The following is a 16,631-nucleotide window of genomic DNA, read 5'->3' as shown; positions in this document are numbered from 1 at the left end:
GAGGTGCCCGGGTAGGACCCACAGGATGGCTGGCAAGCTGCCGCGGTGACAGTCAGCCCAGGCAGCGTTCGGGGGGCTCCAGTCCGCATCCCCCCCCCAACACCCTCGGGCTCCAGGCTCTAGCGGGACTCGCCCCCAAGGCTAAAGGCAGCCATCCCCATCCCAGCCGGCTCCGGAAACGCCTGAGCGGCTTTCGGCACGTTTCGGAACTCTTCGTGCGGCCATCGGGAACACCCGAGCGCGGCCGAGCCCCGTTGATGAGATTCGGGCATTTCCGGATAGGTCTGCGAGCACTTCGGCTTTCTCCGGAACGCGCGCGAGCATTTCCGGTTACGGCAGATAAAAGGCCATTGGCTTCGTAACGGCGCTGGGTGCTCGCGCGCTCCCGAGAGCCGGGGCGGAAGTGCGGGTGGCGGAGACGTCAGTTCCGGAGAGTGACGGAGCGGCGGGTCAGAGGCAGCAGCAAAATGGCGGCGCCTGAGGAGCGGGAGCTGACGGCGGAGCAGACTGAGAAGCTGTTGCAGTTCCAGGTGCCGCGGCGCTTGGGGGGCTCGTGCCGGCTGGTGGGAGCGGAGGAGGCGGTGCCGGACCCGTCTCACCGGCGCTGGGGGCCTGCCGGCCTCCGCCGGGCTGGGGGAACGGCGTTCACCGAGAGCTGGGGCAGGCCCAGCATGGAGCTGAGCGCGGGGCTGTCGGGCCGGGACTGGGTGAGGGGCGAGAGGAGAGCGTCCGGCGGTCCCTGTCCTAGCGGAAACTCCCCGTGAGGGCGAGCGGAGCTCTTGTGTCGGGCCCGGGCTCTGCCGGGTTGGGGCTTCGCTGAGGGGCGGCTGGTGCTATGCATGCTCTGGGTGCTTCGTTTGGAATGGTTCTGTCATCGCTAATTGGGGAGGCAGGAAATGACTACTGAATAATAAACTTCATTAACTCCATACAGGAAAAACTCCTTGGTAAATCCCGGCCATTTTATTTAGGTAGTCTGAAAAATTCCTTTCCTCAGTGCTGAATGGAGGAGTTTTTCCTGGAGCCTTGAGAGGGTCAGCCAGAGGGTTTCTGTGCACTGTGGTTTCTCAGAAAATTGTTTCTAACCCTCACGGTTTGGTAATGTCCCTGCTGGGGGGAGGCCAGTGAGGATTGTAATGATCTAATCTTGCTGTCTGCTACATTAACATGGGCTGGGTTGCTTAACCTTTGGCTTGCCAAGGATTCAGGGCTGCTCAGCAGCTGAATAACTAAATCAATCTGTAGATGTGGTTTATTGTGGAGAAAACAGTGCTGTGGAGTTGGAAAACTTCAGGCTGCTCAGTGAGAAGTGATTGAACATGTGAGTAATGAGAATGGTCTTCAGGTGTCTGGGGTTGGTTCTGAATTGTAGGGCATCATGTGGTGTTCCTTGGGTTGCAAAGTTCTTTTACAAACACCGTGCTGACTTTCAGGAGTGTTTTGTCTCATTTTGTACCTTCATCTTAATTTTTTTTAAGACTCTAGTTTGCAATATTTTGGTGGGATGTGACTGTAGAACTACAGGGTTTAAAGGGATTTGAGAGGCATCCAGCCCTGCTGCCCTCAGCTGAGGTAGGTGCAGGCTTCTCATTATTCCAGACAGATCTTGCCAAGCCTTTACCTCCAAGCCAGGGGAATTCAGCAACCTCCGGAAGCAGTCAGTGTGCTGCAGTGTTCTTTTGTGACTGTAGCTATGAGGAAAATTTTCTTATGGATACCCTCTCTGAATCTGTACTGCAAATTAAGCTGTTTGGGCAATCTTAACTTGCAGACTAAGGAAGCAGAGCAATGTTAACATTGCTTTCAGAGTGCTACCTTTTCTGTGGTAGGTACAGGAGGTTTGAGCCGCTGCCTTATGCTGCATATCTCTGGGCAAAAGCTGTCCTCCAGCTCCCATTCTCTTGCTGTAAGGTATCAGTGCTCATTAATCTCCTGAATGTGGACAGATGGGACCAGCTGCACTCATCAAGGTCCCTGTTGCTATTTTCAAAACCCTGTGGGCAGCTGTGAAACTGAAGAATCCTGTTTCCGGGTGTTACCTGGTGTTGCCATGGGCAGCAGGCTGGAGGAGAAGCAGGACTCAGGAGGAGAGATTCATGTTTTAGTCTAGCTCCTGTTGAACCCTGGTTTGAAGTGGAGGGAAATGCTCCTTAGACCACAAAGGGAAGAAAATCTTCACTTAAAAGACAGGTGTTGTCCACAGCCTGATCTGAAAGATCAGGTCCAGAAGGCTTTTGATCCTTGGATCCTCATTCCTCTGTCTTGTGGCATATATGGGATTAGCTTTTCACCAGGTCTGTGCTAATGATAGGCTGCACTGGTGATTCCTTCTTCTTTGGTACTTCCTTTCAGTCAGGTGTGGGCTCAGCCCTGCTTGTTTCTTTGAGATGAGATAGAATAAATCAGCCCACCTGCAAAAGATTTATTTCCTTTAGGTGCACTCTGCTAAATAATATTTGCTGTTTGGAGGGGCTGGCTAACTCACTAAAATCCTTTATATGTTGCCATTGCTGTAAAACACTGCTTCAGGTGGCTTTTGGGGTTCTTGTTGCCTTTATAGTGAGCACTTAAAGTATTTTCAAAGACAACTCTACCCATGTTGTGCTGCACCATCATAAGTGATTTGTACAATACCCTGTGGTGGCAGAGCCTGATATTTCCACAGGAGGTGGCATGTCACTGCTATTTGAATAAAGCAGGAGAGGACTAAGAAAGAAGGGAGTGGGGATAACAAAGATGAGGCGAGACATAGCAGAGGGCCCTCAGCAGTGCTACACTTAAATGGGAAGCCTTGAGCAAGAGCTGTAGACTGCCATCCACCCAGCAAACAGCTGTTCTGGGTGAAAATCCTGTTGCCTTATGCTGTTTATCCTAGTTCTGCTGGAATTACTCCTCCCAAGGCAGAGAGGTGGATGCCTGCTGGCTTGTCTGTTGCCTGAGGAGCTGTTGGGGTTACAGTTTGAATACCTGCTTTTCATGAATCCCACTGATGTTTGCTCAATATGTTTTGGTAGTGCTCATATAAGCAGCTTTGCTGGCAGAAGGGTGAAAACAGCAGTTCTCTTCCTATGCATGGGGCTGGATTAGGGCAATTGTCTGCCACCCTGTGATGGCAGGTTAATGGAGGGGGGGAAAAAGTACCACTATGGAGAGATAATTGGACTAAACGTGAAATAAAAGCCGCAGAGCACTCACTCTTGCCCGCTTTCAACCTCCCATTTGCTGCCAAAGCTTTGACTAATGTAAAGGAATAAAAGCATCTAAACTTTTCATCTGCCAAGATTTGGCTGCGTTGACATCTGTAGAGAGAAATTTGATGTGAACAGCTCAAGAAAGCTGTGGAGAATCCGGCTCCATTTGTGAGATGGAGGAAAGGGCAGAGCAGCTTTTGTAGGATCTCGTTATTGATCTGTGCCCATTATGCTTGGGCTGATGTCTGATGTTCTAATATGCTAATGTAAAGTAATGGAGTGTTATTCACAAAGGCAAGGTTAGCACTCATGATACCATCTCTGACTTCAGCTGGGGAAAGCAAAAAGCTCAGGGCTGAAAACATCTCTAAACTGAAGAGGAAGGAGGGAACAAACTGCATCTTTCCTATTCAGTGTATTGTGTATCGATCAAAACCCTCACAAAGGCATTGGCGGTAATACACAAGGAGAAGCTCCCTCAGTAAAGGCTTGCTCCTGCTTGAAGTCAGATGTTCTTTATCCCTGGAAACACAATTCTCTGGAATTTGGCAGTGAGTTGGGAATTAAGAGTGGTGCCAGTTACTGTCCTGTGGATTTGCATCTCAGCGTTTCAACATAGGAGTGTATCCGGAGAGGGAAGTTTCCCAAGTCCAGTTTACAACCTTTGTCCACTTTGTGTGCTTTTGAAGCACATGGAGTTTCATTTTCCACTACATTGAGAAGATTGCAGCATTCTCGGCAGTCTCAAAGGTGAGAGATGCATTTATTATATTCAGCAGCAGCTTCAGTATGTTTTAAGGTAGCACTCTGCTTTCAGAGGTGTTTGAGATGGCAGTGTTGAACTTTCCTGGCATTTGTGGTGCTTAATATCTTGTTTTCAGAATATTATCCACTTTCTTGAGCTTGCATCTTCATTTATTTGAAGGCATGAGGCTGCTAGCTTAATGGGGTTAAATTGACCCAAGGGGGGCTTATCTTTTTCTTGCTTACTATGACTAAGAGATACAGTCTTTAAGATACAGCCTTTAATGAGACATTACAATCGGTAGGAAACTAGTATCTACTGATTTGAAGATACTGTTTATTCTCCTAGCCTTAGTGACACTAAGGAGATGCTCCTTTGTCTAATGTGAATAATGCAGTTTGCAGCTACTACCAGAAATGCTGTAACTGGTGCAGTGGAAGTGATGTGGTGTTTCAAGTCTCTGATCCCTGTCTGTGGCTAAGGTGAAGCAGTGGCTGTAGAAGGTGCTGAGATAACAGTATAAAAGGTCGTTAGGGATGATAAGGAGCAGTATCAGTGCTTCCCAGCAAGTGTTGTTCAACTGACAGTTGAACTGTCTTCCTGCAGTTCCTTACGTTGAGTGCAAGTCATTCTGAACCCATGTGTCTTCCAGAGCAGGCTGGAACTGTAGTGTGTCTTATGATGCATGTCAAAGTACCATTCAAAACGGTGTTCAGTTTAAGGTGCCTTTACACAGGCAAGTTTTTCCCAGTAATGTTTGATTGTGCAGCTTCATTGATCAGGAGAGGCAGGAGCATGCGGCATGATGCTGCTGGGCTGGTTCTGTCTCTTCTGTTCCTTGTTGAGAGCAACTGTACTGAGATGCTAAGGGGAAAAAGGAGTAGATTCCCCTCCATAGAGAACTGCCATTGTCAGACTCACCAACAGTGTTCCTGTTGCTGTAATGATGGTGGGGAAGGGGTGAAGTTTGCTGCCTTGTGCTCTGTTTTAGACCTACTGAGCAAATGCTGCAGTGCTTCAGTCCTCAATAGGTGCATGTTGATAGTTCTGCCTGGCTGTTGCTTTGGTGCTGCTTTCTGACCTAAAAGTGCTAAAACATTTGCATAATCTGAAAAGGAGAATGTTCAGCCCTGAAGCTCTGTTGTTAGTTTAGAAACAAAGGTGTGAATGAGTTTCTGGAGCTTGTTGTGTTTTAGACCCAGCTGGCAACTACACACCACCAGCTGCTCACTCCTTCATTCCTCCCCTGGTGGGATGGGGAGGAGAGTCAGAAAAAGGTAAAACCTAGGGTTTGAGGTAAGAGTAGTTTAATAATTGGAATAAACTAAAAATGTAATAATAATTGTAATGAAAAGGGAGACAACAGAAAGTGAGGAATAAAACCTAAGAAAGATGAGTGATGCACAACACAGTTGCCCACCCCCTGCTGACTGATGCCCAGCCTGTCCCCAGGCAGCAACTGGTGGCTCCCAGGCAACTCCCCCCAAGTTTCTGTACTGGGCATGGTGGTCTATGGTATGGAATATCCCTTGTGATAGCTCGGGTCAGCTGTCCTGGCTGTGCCTCCTGCTTCTTGTGCCTCTGCTCACTGGCAGAGCATGGGAACCTGAAAAGTCCTTGATCAGGGTAAGCACTGCATAACAACATCTAAAACATCCGTGTGTTACCAGTGTTATTCTCACACTAAAGCCACAGCACTGCACCAGCTACTAAGAGGAAAATTAACTCTACTCCAGCTGAAACCAGGACACTTGGAAATCCTGCAAACACCTGCAGAATTTCCAGGCTGTTCAGGAATGTTGATCAGAAACTTTCAAGGCTTTGAAAAACAAAAGATTGTGACTGTTGTAAAATCAAATGATTGAGTAAATTGCAGGTGCCTTTTAAGATGTCCTTCTACCAGAACAATGAAGTGCTTCTGTAAGAGTTTGGGATAAAAAAGGAAGTCAGAATGCAAAGTCTAGGTTTTACTCAGTGAAGCACATCTTTAAAGAAAGGCAGTCAAACTAAAGCGCTAAATCGTGAAGCTGAGCAATAAGTGAAGGTGTTCTGGCAGCAGCAGCTGAGTTCCTGAGCTTTACTACTTCTGTGGAATTTACTTGCAAGGTGCTCCGTTGCAAGTACTTATGTTTTAATACATTTTTATACACCACCGGGCAATGACTTGAAGTGCCTTTTTCTGCGCAGCTCCAATAGCATAGTGAATGTCAGCAATGCTTTGAACAGTCCAGTTCTGTACAGCAGAATGAAACAATGGTGTTTGCCCAGTAGGTTGGGCGGAAGGTAGAAATCTGTGGAGACTTCATGAAAAAGAAGCCAAGAAATGCTCAAAAGTTTGAGCTGAGCCCAGAGATTGAATAGGCCATTTGTCCACTGCATTACTTGGGTGGAAATAGCATGTGGAATGTATGAATGGGGGCAGGGAAAGGAATAGATGCACCATCCTTCTCCAGTAGAAAAAAACAATTCAGTGCATTCTGAAATGGTCAGTTTGTCCAGACTGCCCCAGGGGCTTTTAAATGGAGCAAGGAATGAGGCAGATAAAGAGCAGAATTTAATAGGCTTGCTATTGCTATCTCTTCTTGAGCCATCCAGGTTGCTGCAGCCTCTGTAGGGTTACACCAGCTGCCTGGGATGGTGTCTGGAGAGAAATCTGCCAGGTGAGAACATGGAGCATTGAGAATCTGTGGAGTTCTCCTGTCAAAAATGACCTTGCTGGAGAAATTGTCACATTTCAGCACTCTTCTTCCATCACCAGCACGTTTTTGTGTTGAATGTTATGTTGCTTGTGACAATTATTGTCATTGGTTGTGTCATTTGAATAGCTGTTTCTAAAGGGAGTGCTGTTTCCTTGGCTTTCTGTAGTCCAGTTTAAAAAAGAAACCCAAGCTTGGTTTAATTTAAAATAAAAGCAGTTTTCTTCAGAATTGCAGCACTCTTAATGGTGTCATCTGTAATGAGCTTTCACTGATGGGTTCAGAGGATTATTAAAAGGGTGGCATCGCATTTGTGGCTTTCCTATGGAAGTGCTTTGGCTCTGTGGCAAGAGGTGAGGTTTACAGATCTGAAATGTCTGTTCAAACACCTCACAGCGAGTGGTGTGGGGAGAGATGTGTTGCTGTGGCACAGTGACAGAGATGTTCACTGCAGCAGAGATTTGTCTCCATTCAGGGGGTGCTGACATGGCTTCCTGTAATAACAAACAGTCATTTGATCTTTTGCACAGAAGTTCTGATTGGCATGGGGTTAAAATGCACCTTCCCAAACACTGGTGTGAGAGCCCAGTGCCTCTGAGGTCTGTCAGTGATTTGGACTGTGTATTCTGCTTTGGGTCCTGTCTCTGCTGGCCTGGATTTAAATGTTTTTACTACAGCAAGCCCTGGGATGTGGGAAAACTCCTTCATTGGTGCCTCATTTTGGGTTTAGTCTCTGTGCTTGTAGTGAGTGAAGTAATGGTCATCTTGGGTTTTCAGAAATGCTCTGCCTGTCTTTTATGTTGATGCTTTGTGGTGGTGGTTGAGGGCATATCCTTCCAGAATGAAACTTGTGGGCAGTGTTATGTTAGACTGGGCTGAGTGCATTTGTAGTAACAGACCTTGGGCATTGCTAACAATTGACTAATGCTGGAAGAGTGCAAAGGCCTGTTTGAGGTCTCTTGTGTGCTTATGGATTTAGGTTGGCTCAGGTTGCTCTGCTCATAAACTGAGATCAGAGCACTTTTGAGTATTGTGGCAATGTGTTGCAGTAACTCCTGTCTGTGCTCATGTGTTGGAAAGAACAGTAAAAATACAGCACTTCCCTGGCACTCACCTTAGAAACAGGGAATTGTTTAGGTTGGAAAAGACCTTTAAGATCATTGAGTCCAGCTGTAAACACTACCATGGCCTCCACTAAACCTGCTTTTGTTTTCCTCCTTTAGGACCTAACTGGCATAGAGTCCATGGACCAGTGTCGTCACACATTGGAGCAGCATAACTGGAACATAGAGGTACCTCCACAGAGAGGATTTGTAGCAGTTTCCAAGTCCTTGGGATAAGTAGAGAATTCTGTGGGGAGGGGGAGCCCTACTGGTGAGCTTTAATCTGTCAGCCCCTGAATTTACACTAGTAGCTCTTTATAACAGTATCTTGATGCTGGTTTCAGGAACACACACCACAGAGTTATGGCTGTGAACAGTCACTTGACTGGCATATGTCCTGTAGCACTGTACAGGCTGCCATGGAGAGGGCTTTCCATCCAGGGGAGAGTATTGGGGGTTATAGTTTGTAATGAGTTGTGCTTATCCAGTATTTTGGGGCTATGGACAAATCATACTTGCTGGTGGTGTCCAAAGTGTAAAAAACCATATTTTCTGCCATCCTTAAATGTCTAAAACCTCCCTTTGCTCTTTCTTGTGTCACAGGCAGCTGTACAGGACCGACTAAATGAACAAGAGGGTGTCCCAAGTGTCTTTAATCCTCCTCCATCCCGGCCATTGCAGGTCAATACAGCTGACCACAGGATCTACAGCTACGTTGTCTCAAGGCCACAACCAAGGGCAAGTTATCTTATAGTGGATTTTGTCCAGATTCTTGGGTGACTCTCTGAACAACAGAACTTGCAAGCAGGGAAAGGAGTTGTTTTCGTTCTATGCTGTTATCTCCTTTCTAAATATGTTACCTTCTGAAAACAAAATGTAGAGCTTCAGCCTCTATTACTGCTGCGGGCACTTTCTCTGTGGTGTGATTCACACTATGAAACAACATTCTTTGTGTCATAGAATGACTTACTGTGCTGTAGTCAAGCTTTTTGATCAGTTCAGTTGGAACAAAGGACTGTCTGCTTTATATGGTAGAGTGATAATGAGGTTTTTATCTTTTAGAGCCCCCTAGAAAGTATATTAACTTCAATACAGTATCAGTGACTTGTATTAGTGTTTCTCAAACAGATTTGCATGAGCGCCTCTTAGACTCAGTGCTGTTAATCCCTTTGTACAGTTAAGAAAATTAGCACAGAGCAAAAGCATTGCTGCTTGAATAGTGCTGCTGGTTTTTAGACATGTCACGTTAAATTCTGTATGAACCATGTCTGTCACTTACATGTGATTTAGTGTGTCTGAAGCCATAAATATTGCTGAGCTTCTTTGCAGTGGTTGGAGCACTGGTGTTCCCATGTGTGCTTTATGCTGGGGGACAGCTTTAACAGGTCTCTTCCTGGGGTGGAGACTGTTCTGATCCTTTGTTTGTAATTGCAGGGCCTGTTAGGATGGGGTTACTACTTCATAATGCTTCCATTCCGATTCACCTATTACACATTACTTGATATATTTAGGTAAGTAATTTTTGTGCTGACTCATGTACTGACTGCATCAAGACACAAGCTTGGATCTGACTGTACCTCTGTGACTTGGATGTTTAATGGCAGATTTTTCCATTTATTTGCTCAGCTGGCTTTATCTGTAGCCTTGTAAGGTTCCTGCACTGTTTTGTGAGAACTAATCTTTATTGTAGAGAAAAAGAGCATCTTGCAGCTCTGTAAATTAAATATTGAATTGGAGTGGTAACTCCATATGGCTTTACAGTTGGAGTGCCATGCAAAGGAAATGCAAAACAGGATCAAACTGTCCAGTGTTCTTGGACAAACAGCTTCATCAGAATCAAGTCTCATTGGGCTGATCTGCAGGTTAGCCTGCCCTAATCCCTGTATTTGGTAAAACCCAGACTGTAAACACCTCTGGGCTCCCCTTCAGTGTCTGTTGCCTTCCCTGTTTACTGCCCTGAAGGGCAAGTTCATCCTCACAGTGCTGATGGAGAGAAAAGGGAATGCTGACATGCAGTAAATCTCCAGCGGTCCCAGTCCTGCCATCTGCATTAGTTTGGCAGTTTCCTCTGGTGTATTACTTTTTTTCACCTTAAAGACTTTTCCAAAGTTCAGTGTAATTTCTGCACATCAGTAGAACCAGGTAGCATTGATACTTACCTTGTAATGAAGCTTTTTCCAGCCTTGGAGGAATGGCTGTTGCTTCTGTGTGCATTGGACTCCTGGTGTAATGTTCTCTGTCTACAGCTCTTTGTATTCTGGAACTGTTAGTCTTGGAATAGAAGAAATGTAGTTTTCAAAGTTACCTGGATAAAACTGTGTGGCTTTTAGCAGCCCAGCTTTGGCTAAATTCTTCAAACCTCATAGTGTCGGTGTGGCTTATGCCTGATGCTTCAGAGGAAGTCAGAATTGTCAATCACACAGAATTCACACACATGCTGATGGCATGAGATATTTGCCTGTGGGATGGTTTTTGTAGCAGTGGTATCAGTTTGCAGCAGGTGGCAGTTTAAGTTGTGATTATAAATGTTCAAGGGTCTCAGCTGTGACTTTTTTCCTCCCTTATGAATACCAGTGGCTCTGTGGAAAAGAAAACCTGTTCTTCAGAAAGTCAGTAAGCTGAATTCAGTGTCCTTTGCTTCCTTCCTAGGTTTGCTCTGCGTTTTATACGCCCTGATCCTCGTAGTCGGGTCACTGACCCAGTGGGGGACATTATTTCGTTTATTCATATGTTTGAGGAAAAATATGGGAGGATACACCCTGTCTTCTACCAGGGAACTTACAGCCAGGTCAGTGTCACACGTTGGTGCATAGATCCTGGGGAGATGGAGAGGGGGGATTTTGCCAGACAGTATCAGGGCCTACCTGGCAAAATCACTTTTTATCTAAAAGCTTAGTGTTTGTCCCCAGACTCTAACAGGGTAATGGAGAGCTAGGGAACAAGTGTATTGGAAAACCACTGTCTGCCAGGCTTGATGGTATGCCGAGTCTGCAAAGTTGGAAAGCAAAGCTGCTCTGAGTGTTCCTCAACCGTCTGTACAGCCCTGTAGCTGACAGCTATTCTTTGTAATGCTGCCTTTGTTTTTATAAACTGATGTGGTATGCCAGAGCCTGTCCTTCTGTTCACCAAATTGGAATTGACTGCCTGGGCTTGTATTACAAAGCAACTCCAGAATCTGGGGTGGAACCTCAAAACTGTGAGAGGAAGCCCTGGAAGAAATTACAGGCAGTGAGAGTTCTGCATGTTAGACCTGGACTCATGGTGCCCTCTGTAAAAGAGGGATGCTCAGTGGATGCTGCCTCTTCTGCAGCTTCTCTCAGCCTGGCTGAGGGAAGGGCCTCCTGCAGCAGTGCATCCCAGCAGGCAGTTGGATCAGAACTACTTTCTGCATGTTAGGGAGGAATGTGGAGTCTGTATCTGCTCCACACTGCACAGTGATGGAGCACGATCCCTCTGCAGCTCTTCTGGCTCCGTCTTGCCTGGAATCCAAACTTCAATAGCCATGGAATGGTTAGGCTACCAAAACTCAGTGCCAGTAAAACAGGGAGCTTATTATGCACTTACCCTGTGGTCTCATTAAGAAACAGTCTAGTTAAGAAGTGGGTTTGTGGAATCCAGAGACTGGAGATGCAAAAAGGGGTTTTCTTTTGTTTGCCTTTGCTCTGTTGGGGACTGCAGCATTATTAGATTATCTTTTTTTAGTAGCATATTCATTTGATGTTGCCTGAAGATTGTGTTCTGTATTGGCTCAAGTGGAAAGCTCATCCTTGGCTGCTGGGAGACTGAGAGATGGAGGGTTCCTTCTCTGCAGCTGGTCTGGCACGGCAGTGGGGGGTGGTTTTGCTCTGAGTTCAGTGTTCTCCAAAGGCACCTCCTGAAAGGGGTGTGAGGGAACACTACTGTAGCCCTCCTAAATGAGGGTTTAGTCAGAAGGGCTGACAGGTTCATCCTCCACTGTTGCTTCACTAAAACTGTGCTAATTGCCCAGGTAAATGTGGAGCTGTGTCCCACATTGTGGGTGCAGCTTTCCCCTTGTCTAGAGCCCCTGTAATGTTACTGTCTCTGCTCTTCTGCCAAGGCACTGAATGATGCCAAGCGGGAGCTGCGTTTCCTGTTGGTTTATCTTCATGGAGATGACCACCAAGACACGGATGAATTCTGCCGGTAGGTAGGAGAATGTTAGAACCAAAAGGTTATCTTGGCACTTTAAATGCAGCTTCACTCACACAGTCTCTTCTCATCCCTTAGCAATACACTGTGCGTACCTGAGGTGATCACCCTCATAAACACCAGAATGCTCTTCTGGGCTTGTTCAACCAACAAACCAGAGGGATACAGAGGTGAGTGTGTCTCTCTTGGGCTTTACCTGTCCCCTCCTGACAAGTCAAATGCTCTTTGACCACAAAATGTGTGTGAAATGCACGATTGGTTTTTGTGCAAGCAGACAGATTTCAGGGTTGCATGGGGAAATACATGCTTGGATGCCAGGGAAATACCTTCTGCTCTTTGCCTCCGCTGCCTGTATGTTTCTGGGCAGTCCTGGTGCTGTGCTGTCTGTTGTGGGCCTGCAGGCTGCTTTCAGTGCCTTGTTAATGGGAGTTAGTGGGTGTGTGCTGAGGATTAAACTGATGCAGAAACAAGTATCTGACTAGCTGTGCCCTTAACACTGGCTGCTGTTATGCCTGAAGCCAGGAGTGACTTGTTAGGTGCATTCTTCCCTTTCTGAGACAGACATGTTTACTCCACACCCAGTCTCTCTGTCTCCTTGAAAGTCCTCAGTGAGGTCCTTTTAAGTACTGTCTTTCAGAGCTGTTGATGCCTGGCCTGCCAGTGTTCTGGTAGGGTTTTGCTGCAAATGGAGCCTTTCCCAAGCTCTGTTCATGTCTCCTGTGTTGCTTCTCTCCTGCTGTGAAACAGGAAGGGTCAGGCCAGGAGTACTGGAGTACTAAATCTGGGTCATTCTCGGCTTCATAATTCAGCTACCAGCTAAGGACTCCTTGAAAGAGTGGCTTTCTAAGGAGACATTCTTTTACTTACTGCTGTTTCATTGCTGCAATGCTTTGGAGTCATAGCCTAGAAAGCAGAGCTGGAAGGGATTGTGGCCTTTCATTTAATCCATGGGGTGCTCTGGTTTCATTTGAAGGACTCCACTGGTAATCACTGCTCCAAGCTGCGTGTTGTGCCATGTGTGTTTTGAGGAGGAGGTGATCAGCAGCCATAGGTGAACAGTACCTTAAAAGCCCCTGAACTGCTTCATTCCCTGCCCCAAAAGAGAGCCCACTTCTGGCAAAACCAACTTGGATTTGTTCAGAAATGTCCAGGATGGCACTGTCATCTGCCCATGATGGTGTTTTCCAGAGTCTGGCTACCCTTAATCACCTCAGCAAGTGTTTCTCTGTGCTTGACCAGTGTTTCTTTTCCTGCAGTTTAAGCCCAGGGCTTTTTGTTCTGTTCTGAATGGACATTCAGAGCAGTTTACTTCCTTCCTGCTTGAATTCAAGAACCTTTTTGGTCACTTGAAAGCTTATTTTTTTTCCCTTCAGTCTCTATGCTCCAAGCCACTTCCTCCCTTTGCTGGTTTATAGGGTTTAGTCTGACAAAATGGAGGCTAAGGCCTCCTGGGCCTTAATAGAGATAGTGGCTGTAGGAGCTGCTTTGGTGATGGGCAGGCCCTTGGTGATGGGAAGTGTTTGTGCTGTACCCCTCGCTGGCCCTTCTGGATGGGGCAGTGATGGTCGTGCCTCTTTCCCAGTCTCCCAGGCTCTGCGAGAGAACACGTACCCATTCCTGGCTGTGATCATGCTGAAGGATCGCAGGATGACAGTAGTTGGGCGGCTGGAAGGCCTTATCCAGGCTGATGACCTCATTAATCAATTGATGTTCATCATGGATGCCAACCAGACATACCTGGTGTCCGAACGCCTGGAAAGGTATGATGGGACCTGAGCTCCAGTTACGCATGCCTTGAGGAGGCAGGATCTGCTCTGCTCTGTTCTGCTCTCCCTCCAGACACCATTTGTAGGCAAACAGCTTGTTATCTCCTGTCCTGTAACATATCCCATGGGCTCCCCTCGTCCCAGTGAGATCACTGGTCCGTAAATTTAGATTGCCCTATAACCAGGGAGCTGGATGTGTTGCCCACAGCTGAAAGGTGGGTGTGAGTGCTCTGCTGTTCTCTGCAGCTGAAGCAGACCCTTAGCATGCTGGAGCTTTGCAGGTAAAGCTCGGATGATGGTAGAAGCCAAGCGGGAGCAAAGGCACTGCAGCCAGTTGGTGAGCAAGAGCTGCTGCCTGGAATGGCTTTCCTGGATTTTCACTGTGTTTCTGGTAGTGTCTCGCGAGCAGGAGCTCCAGCCCCTGATAACTCTGTAGGGATCTGCAGACTGTGTCCAAAGTAGGGTGCTGCTCTATTGTCTTCTGTCTGCCCCTCCTCTGCCCCATGCTTTCTGTGGGGACCCAGTAGCGTTTTGATGCCTGTGGTTTCTGATTTGTGCAAAGAATTAGCTTGAGGAGGTAAAACCGTGAAGAGCCTCAAGTATGAGGCAGAAATCCTGGGCACTGTTCTGTGCTGTCCACTCTGCCATGCTGCAGTGGGTGAGGAACTGTCTGTGTTCAGTTCACGTCCACTCAACTGAGGGGACACAGTTTGTGTGCTGGGGATGTGGAAACCCTGCTTCCCTTTCCAGAGCTTGTGGAGCTCCTGAGGCATTACCTGATGTGTGTGCTTCTATGAGCTTGAGGCTGTACTTGCACCCTCAGGTCTGCCCTGAGCCTGCTAGCCCTGACTGCTTCCTGCTCATGTTTGTAGGGAAGAGAGGAACCAAACCCAAGTCCTGAGGCAGCAGCAGGATGAGGCATATCTTGCATCCTTACGTGCGGACCAGGAAAAGGAGCGCAAGAAGAAGGAGGAAAGGGAGATGAAGAAGAGGAAGGAGGAGGAAGTGCAGCAGCAAAAACTAGCAGAGGAGAGGCGGCGGCAGGTGAGAGCAGAAGGAGTGCTGGAGAGGCTGCTGTGCCCTGTGGGATGCTCACGCTCTGTAGGAGCAGTGCCTGCAGTAGGGCTTGTCTTGGAGTTGCTTGTCTTGCTCAGGGCTTGCGTGTCCTCAAAGCCTCCTGGAGTGGCTGTGCTGCAAGGGGCAAGCACAGAGGCCAGTTGAGTGCTGCCCACTGCCCCTGCTCTCTCCTTTGCAGACGCTGCAGGAGGAGAAGGAGCGCAAGTCGGAATGCCTTCCCCCCGAGCCACATCCCGATGACCCAGACAGCGTCAAGATCATTTTCAAGCTGCCTAATGATTCCAGAGTGGAGCGGCGATTCCACTTCACACAGTCCTTGACGGTGAGCTTGGGGCAGAGCTGTTGGGGCTTCCCAGGGTATGAGAGGGTCAAGTGGTTCTCCAGGTGACTCAGCAAAGCTTTGGTTCCATTGGACTTTGCCAAATGATGACTTTTGCCAAGAGCCTCATCAGGCAGAGTTGTTCCTGGGTATGGAGGGTGTTGTGGGGCCTGGACCCACCAGCTTAGAAGAGATTAGAGGGGAAATGAAAGAAACTTTTTCTTCTCCTGGGACTCTGGTTGGTTCTTTATTAAATAATGGTGTAGGAAGAGCCAGAAACAGTGTCTGGACTCCCCAGGTGCTCTGACAAGTCCCGTTTCACCCATGCTAAGAAAATAGCTGTCTCATGTCTGCAGTGCAGTGATGGTGCAAATTCTGTACCGTTCCCCCCATGAGATGCCATGGCTGCAGCGTGGCTGTGTCATTGCTCCCCCCGCTGGCAGTTATTCCTGTGCTTCTTTCCCAGGTGATCCACGACTTCCTGTTCTCCTTGAAAGAAAGCCCTGAAAAGTTCCAGATTGAGGCCAACTTCCCTCGCCGGGTCCTGCCCTGCCTCCCCACAGAGGAGTGGCCCAACCCACCCACATTGCAGGAGGCCGGACTCAGCCACACGGAAGTCCTCTTTGTGCAGGACCTCACGGACGATTGATGCTTCTTTCCAGCAGCCACAGCATGGAAAGAGAAATTCATATTATTATTATAATACAATATTTTTTTTAAATGACTGCGTACAAAAGAGGGATCAGAGACCACGTGGCCTGTGCTGAGTGTGTGTGCACTGGCAAGAGGAAGTGTGTGTGTGCGTGGCCTCACACACCCCTGTGCACAGCCATCCCCTACACTTGGAGGGCAGAGAGGGAGGGGAGCTGGTGTTGCCCCTCCATCCTCCCTGGGGAGGACCAGGAAGGCAGCTCTTGGGAATTCTTGCTTTTATTGACGACAATAATAATAAAACCCCGACAACCTGAACGTCTTGTGAAGATTTTGATACTGCTGCTCCTGCCAGCTGGAACACCGGGCACCTGAATGTGCTGGGAGTGGGGTGGGAAGGGCGGGACAAAATCTCTTCAGCTTCCCTCTGTGTATAAATATCTTTCCTTTTAATATTTCTCTTGCTTTGTAATGACCAAAGGAGAAGGGGGTTGACTGTAGTATTAACTTTTTTGATAAAGAGCTGGTTCAATTCTTACCCGTGTGGGGTCTTGCCCAGGGTTCTTAGCCTGCGTAGTGTAATAAACTCTGCCTCTAGCATGTCTGTGCCAATGCTGTCTGCCTATGCCCCCTGCCCCAGCTGGGCACCAGGGAGGGGGTTCCAGCTGCTGCACCTCAGCTGTTGGCCTTGAACTGGTCCTTTCGTGCTGTGCGAGACAGGAGCATGCACAGCACAGGGGAGCCAGTGCTGGGGTTGCTGCTGGCCTGTGGCAATGAGCTCCGAGCTGAGGCTGGGGAGGAGGGAAATGGCCCTTTCTCTGCTTAAGAGGGCTGGGTAGACCCTTCTCCCTCAAGTTTGAGGTGAAAAGATGACATGCAAAGTAGGTGTAAGCTTGATTGCCCCGGGACTTGG

At 47.8% G+C, this 16,631-nt stretch overlaps 1 protein-coding gene across 2 annotated transcripts; it reads left to right on the top strand.

Annotated features, from left to right (window-relative positions):
* The first annotated feature begins 126 nt into the window (after window positions 1-126).
* FAF2 (Fas associated factor family member 2) lies at window positions 127-16,318 on the top strand. Of its 2 annotated transcripts, none has more exons than XM_061456747.1 (11): window positions 127-530; window positions 7,856-7,924; window positions 8,339-8,473; window positions 9,170-9,246; window positions 10,385-10,523; window positions 11,814-11,899; window positions 11,984-12,075; window positions 13,488-13,665; window positions 14,544-14,715; window positions 14,927-15,070; window positions 15,534-16,318. In XM_061456747.1, the coding sequence occupies exons 1-11, from the start codon at window positions 468-470 to the stop codon at window positions 15,714-15,716; spliced, it is 1,338 nt and encodes a 445-aa protein (XP_061312731.1). In that variant the 5' UTR covers window positions 127-467; the 3' UTR covers window positions 15,717-16,318. The 2 variants fall into 2 exon arrangements, with proteins under 2 accessions (XP_061312731.1, XP_061312732.1); XM_061456748.1 differs by lacking the exon at window positions 127-530 and adding an exon at window positions 551-707.
* Window positions 16,319-16,631: the final 313 nt, after the last annotated feature.

This window comes from Pezoporus flaviventris, unplaced genomic scaffold (assembly GCF_033815535.1).
Source record: "Pezoporus flaviventris isolate CSIRO_AGI_PZ_B2104156 unplaced genomic scaffold, CSIRO_AGI_Pfla_v1 ptg000023l, whole genome shotgun sequence".
In the NCBI taxonomy this organism is placed as follows: Eukaryota; Metazoa; Chordata; class Aves; order Psittaciformes; family Psittacidae; genus Pezoporus; species Pezoporus flaviventris.
The sequence above is the reverse complement of the archived record's forward strand: the minus strand, read 5'-3'. Positions and strand labels throughout refer to the sequence as shown.

Coding starts and splice junctions, on each gene's coding strand:
- FAF2 (XM_061456747.1), top strand. CDS start 468: ATGGCGGCGCCTGAGGAGCGGGAGCTGACGGCGGAGCAGACTGAGAAG. Junction 11,900..11,983: donor GACACGGATGAATTCTGCCG/GTAGGTAGGAGA, acceptor CTCATCCCTTAG/CAATACACTGTGCGTACCTG. Junction 15,071..15,533: donor ACTTCACACAGTCCTTGACG/GTGAGCTTGGGG, acceptor CTTCTTTCCCAG/GTGATCCACGACTTCCTGTT.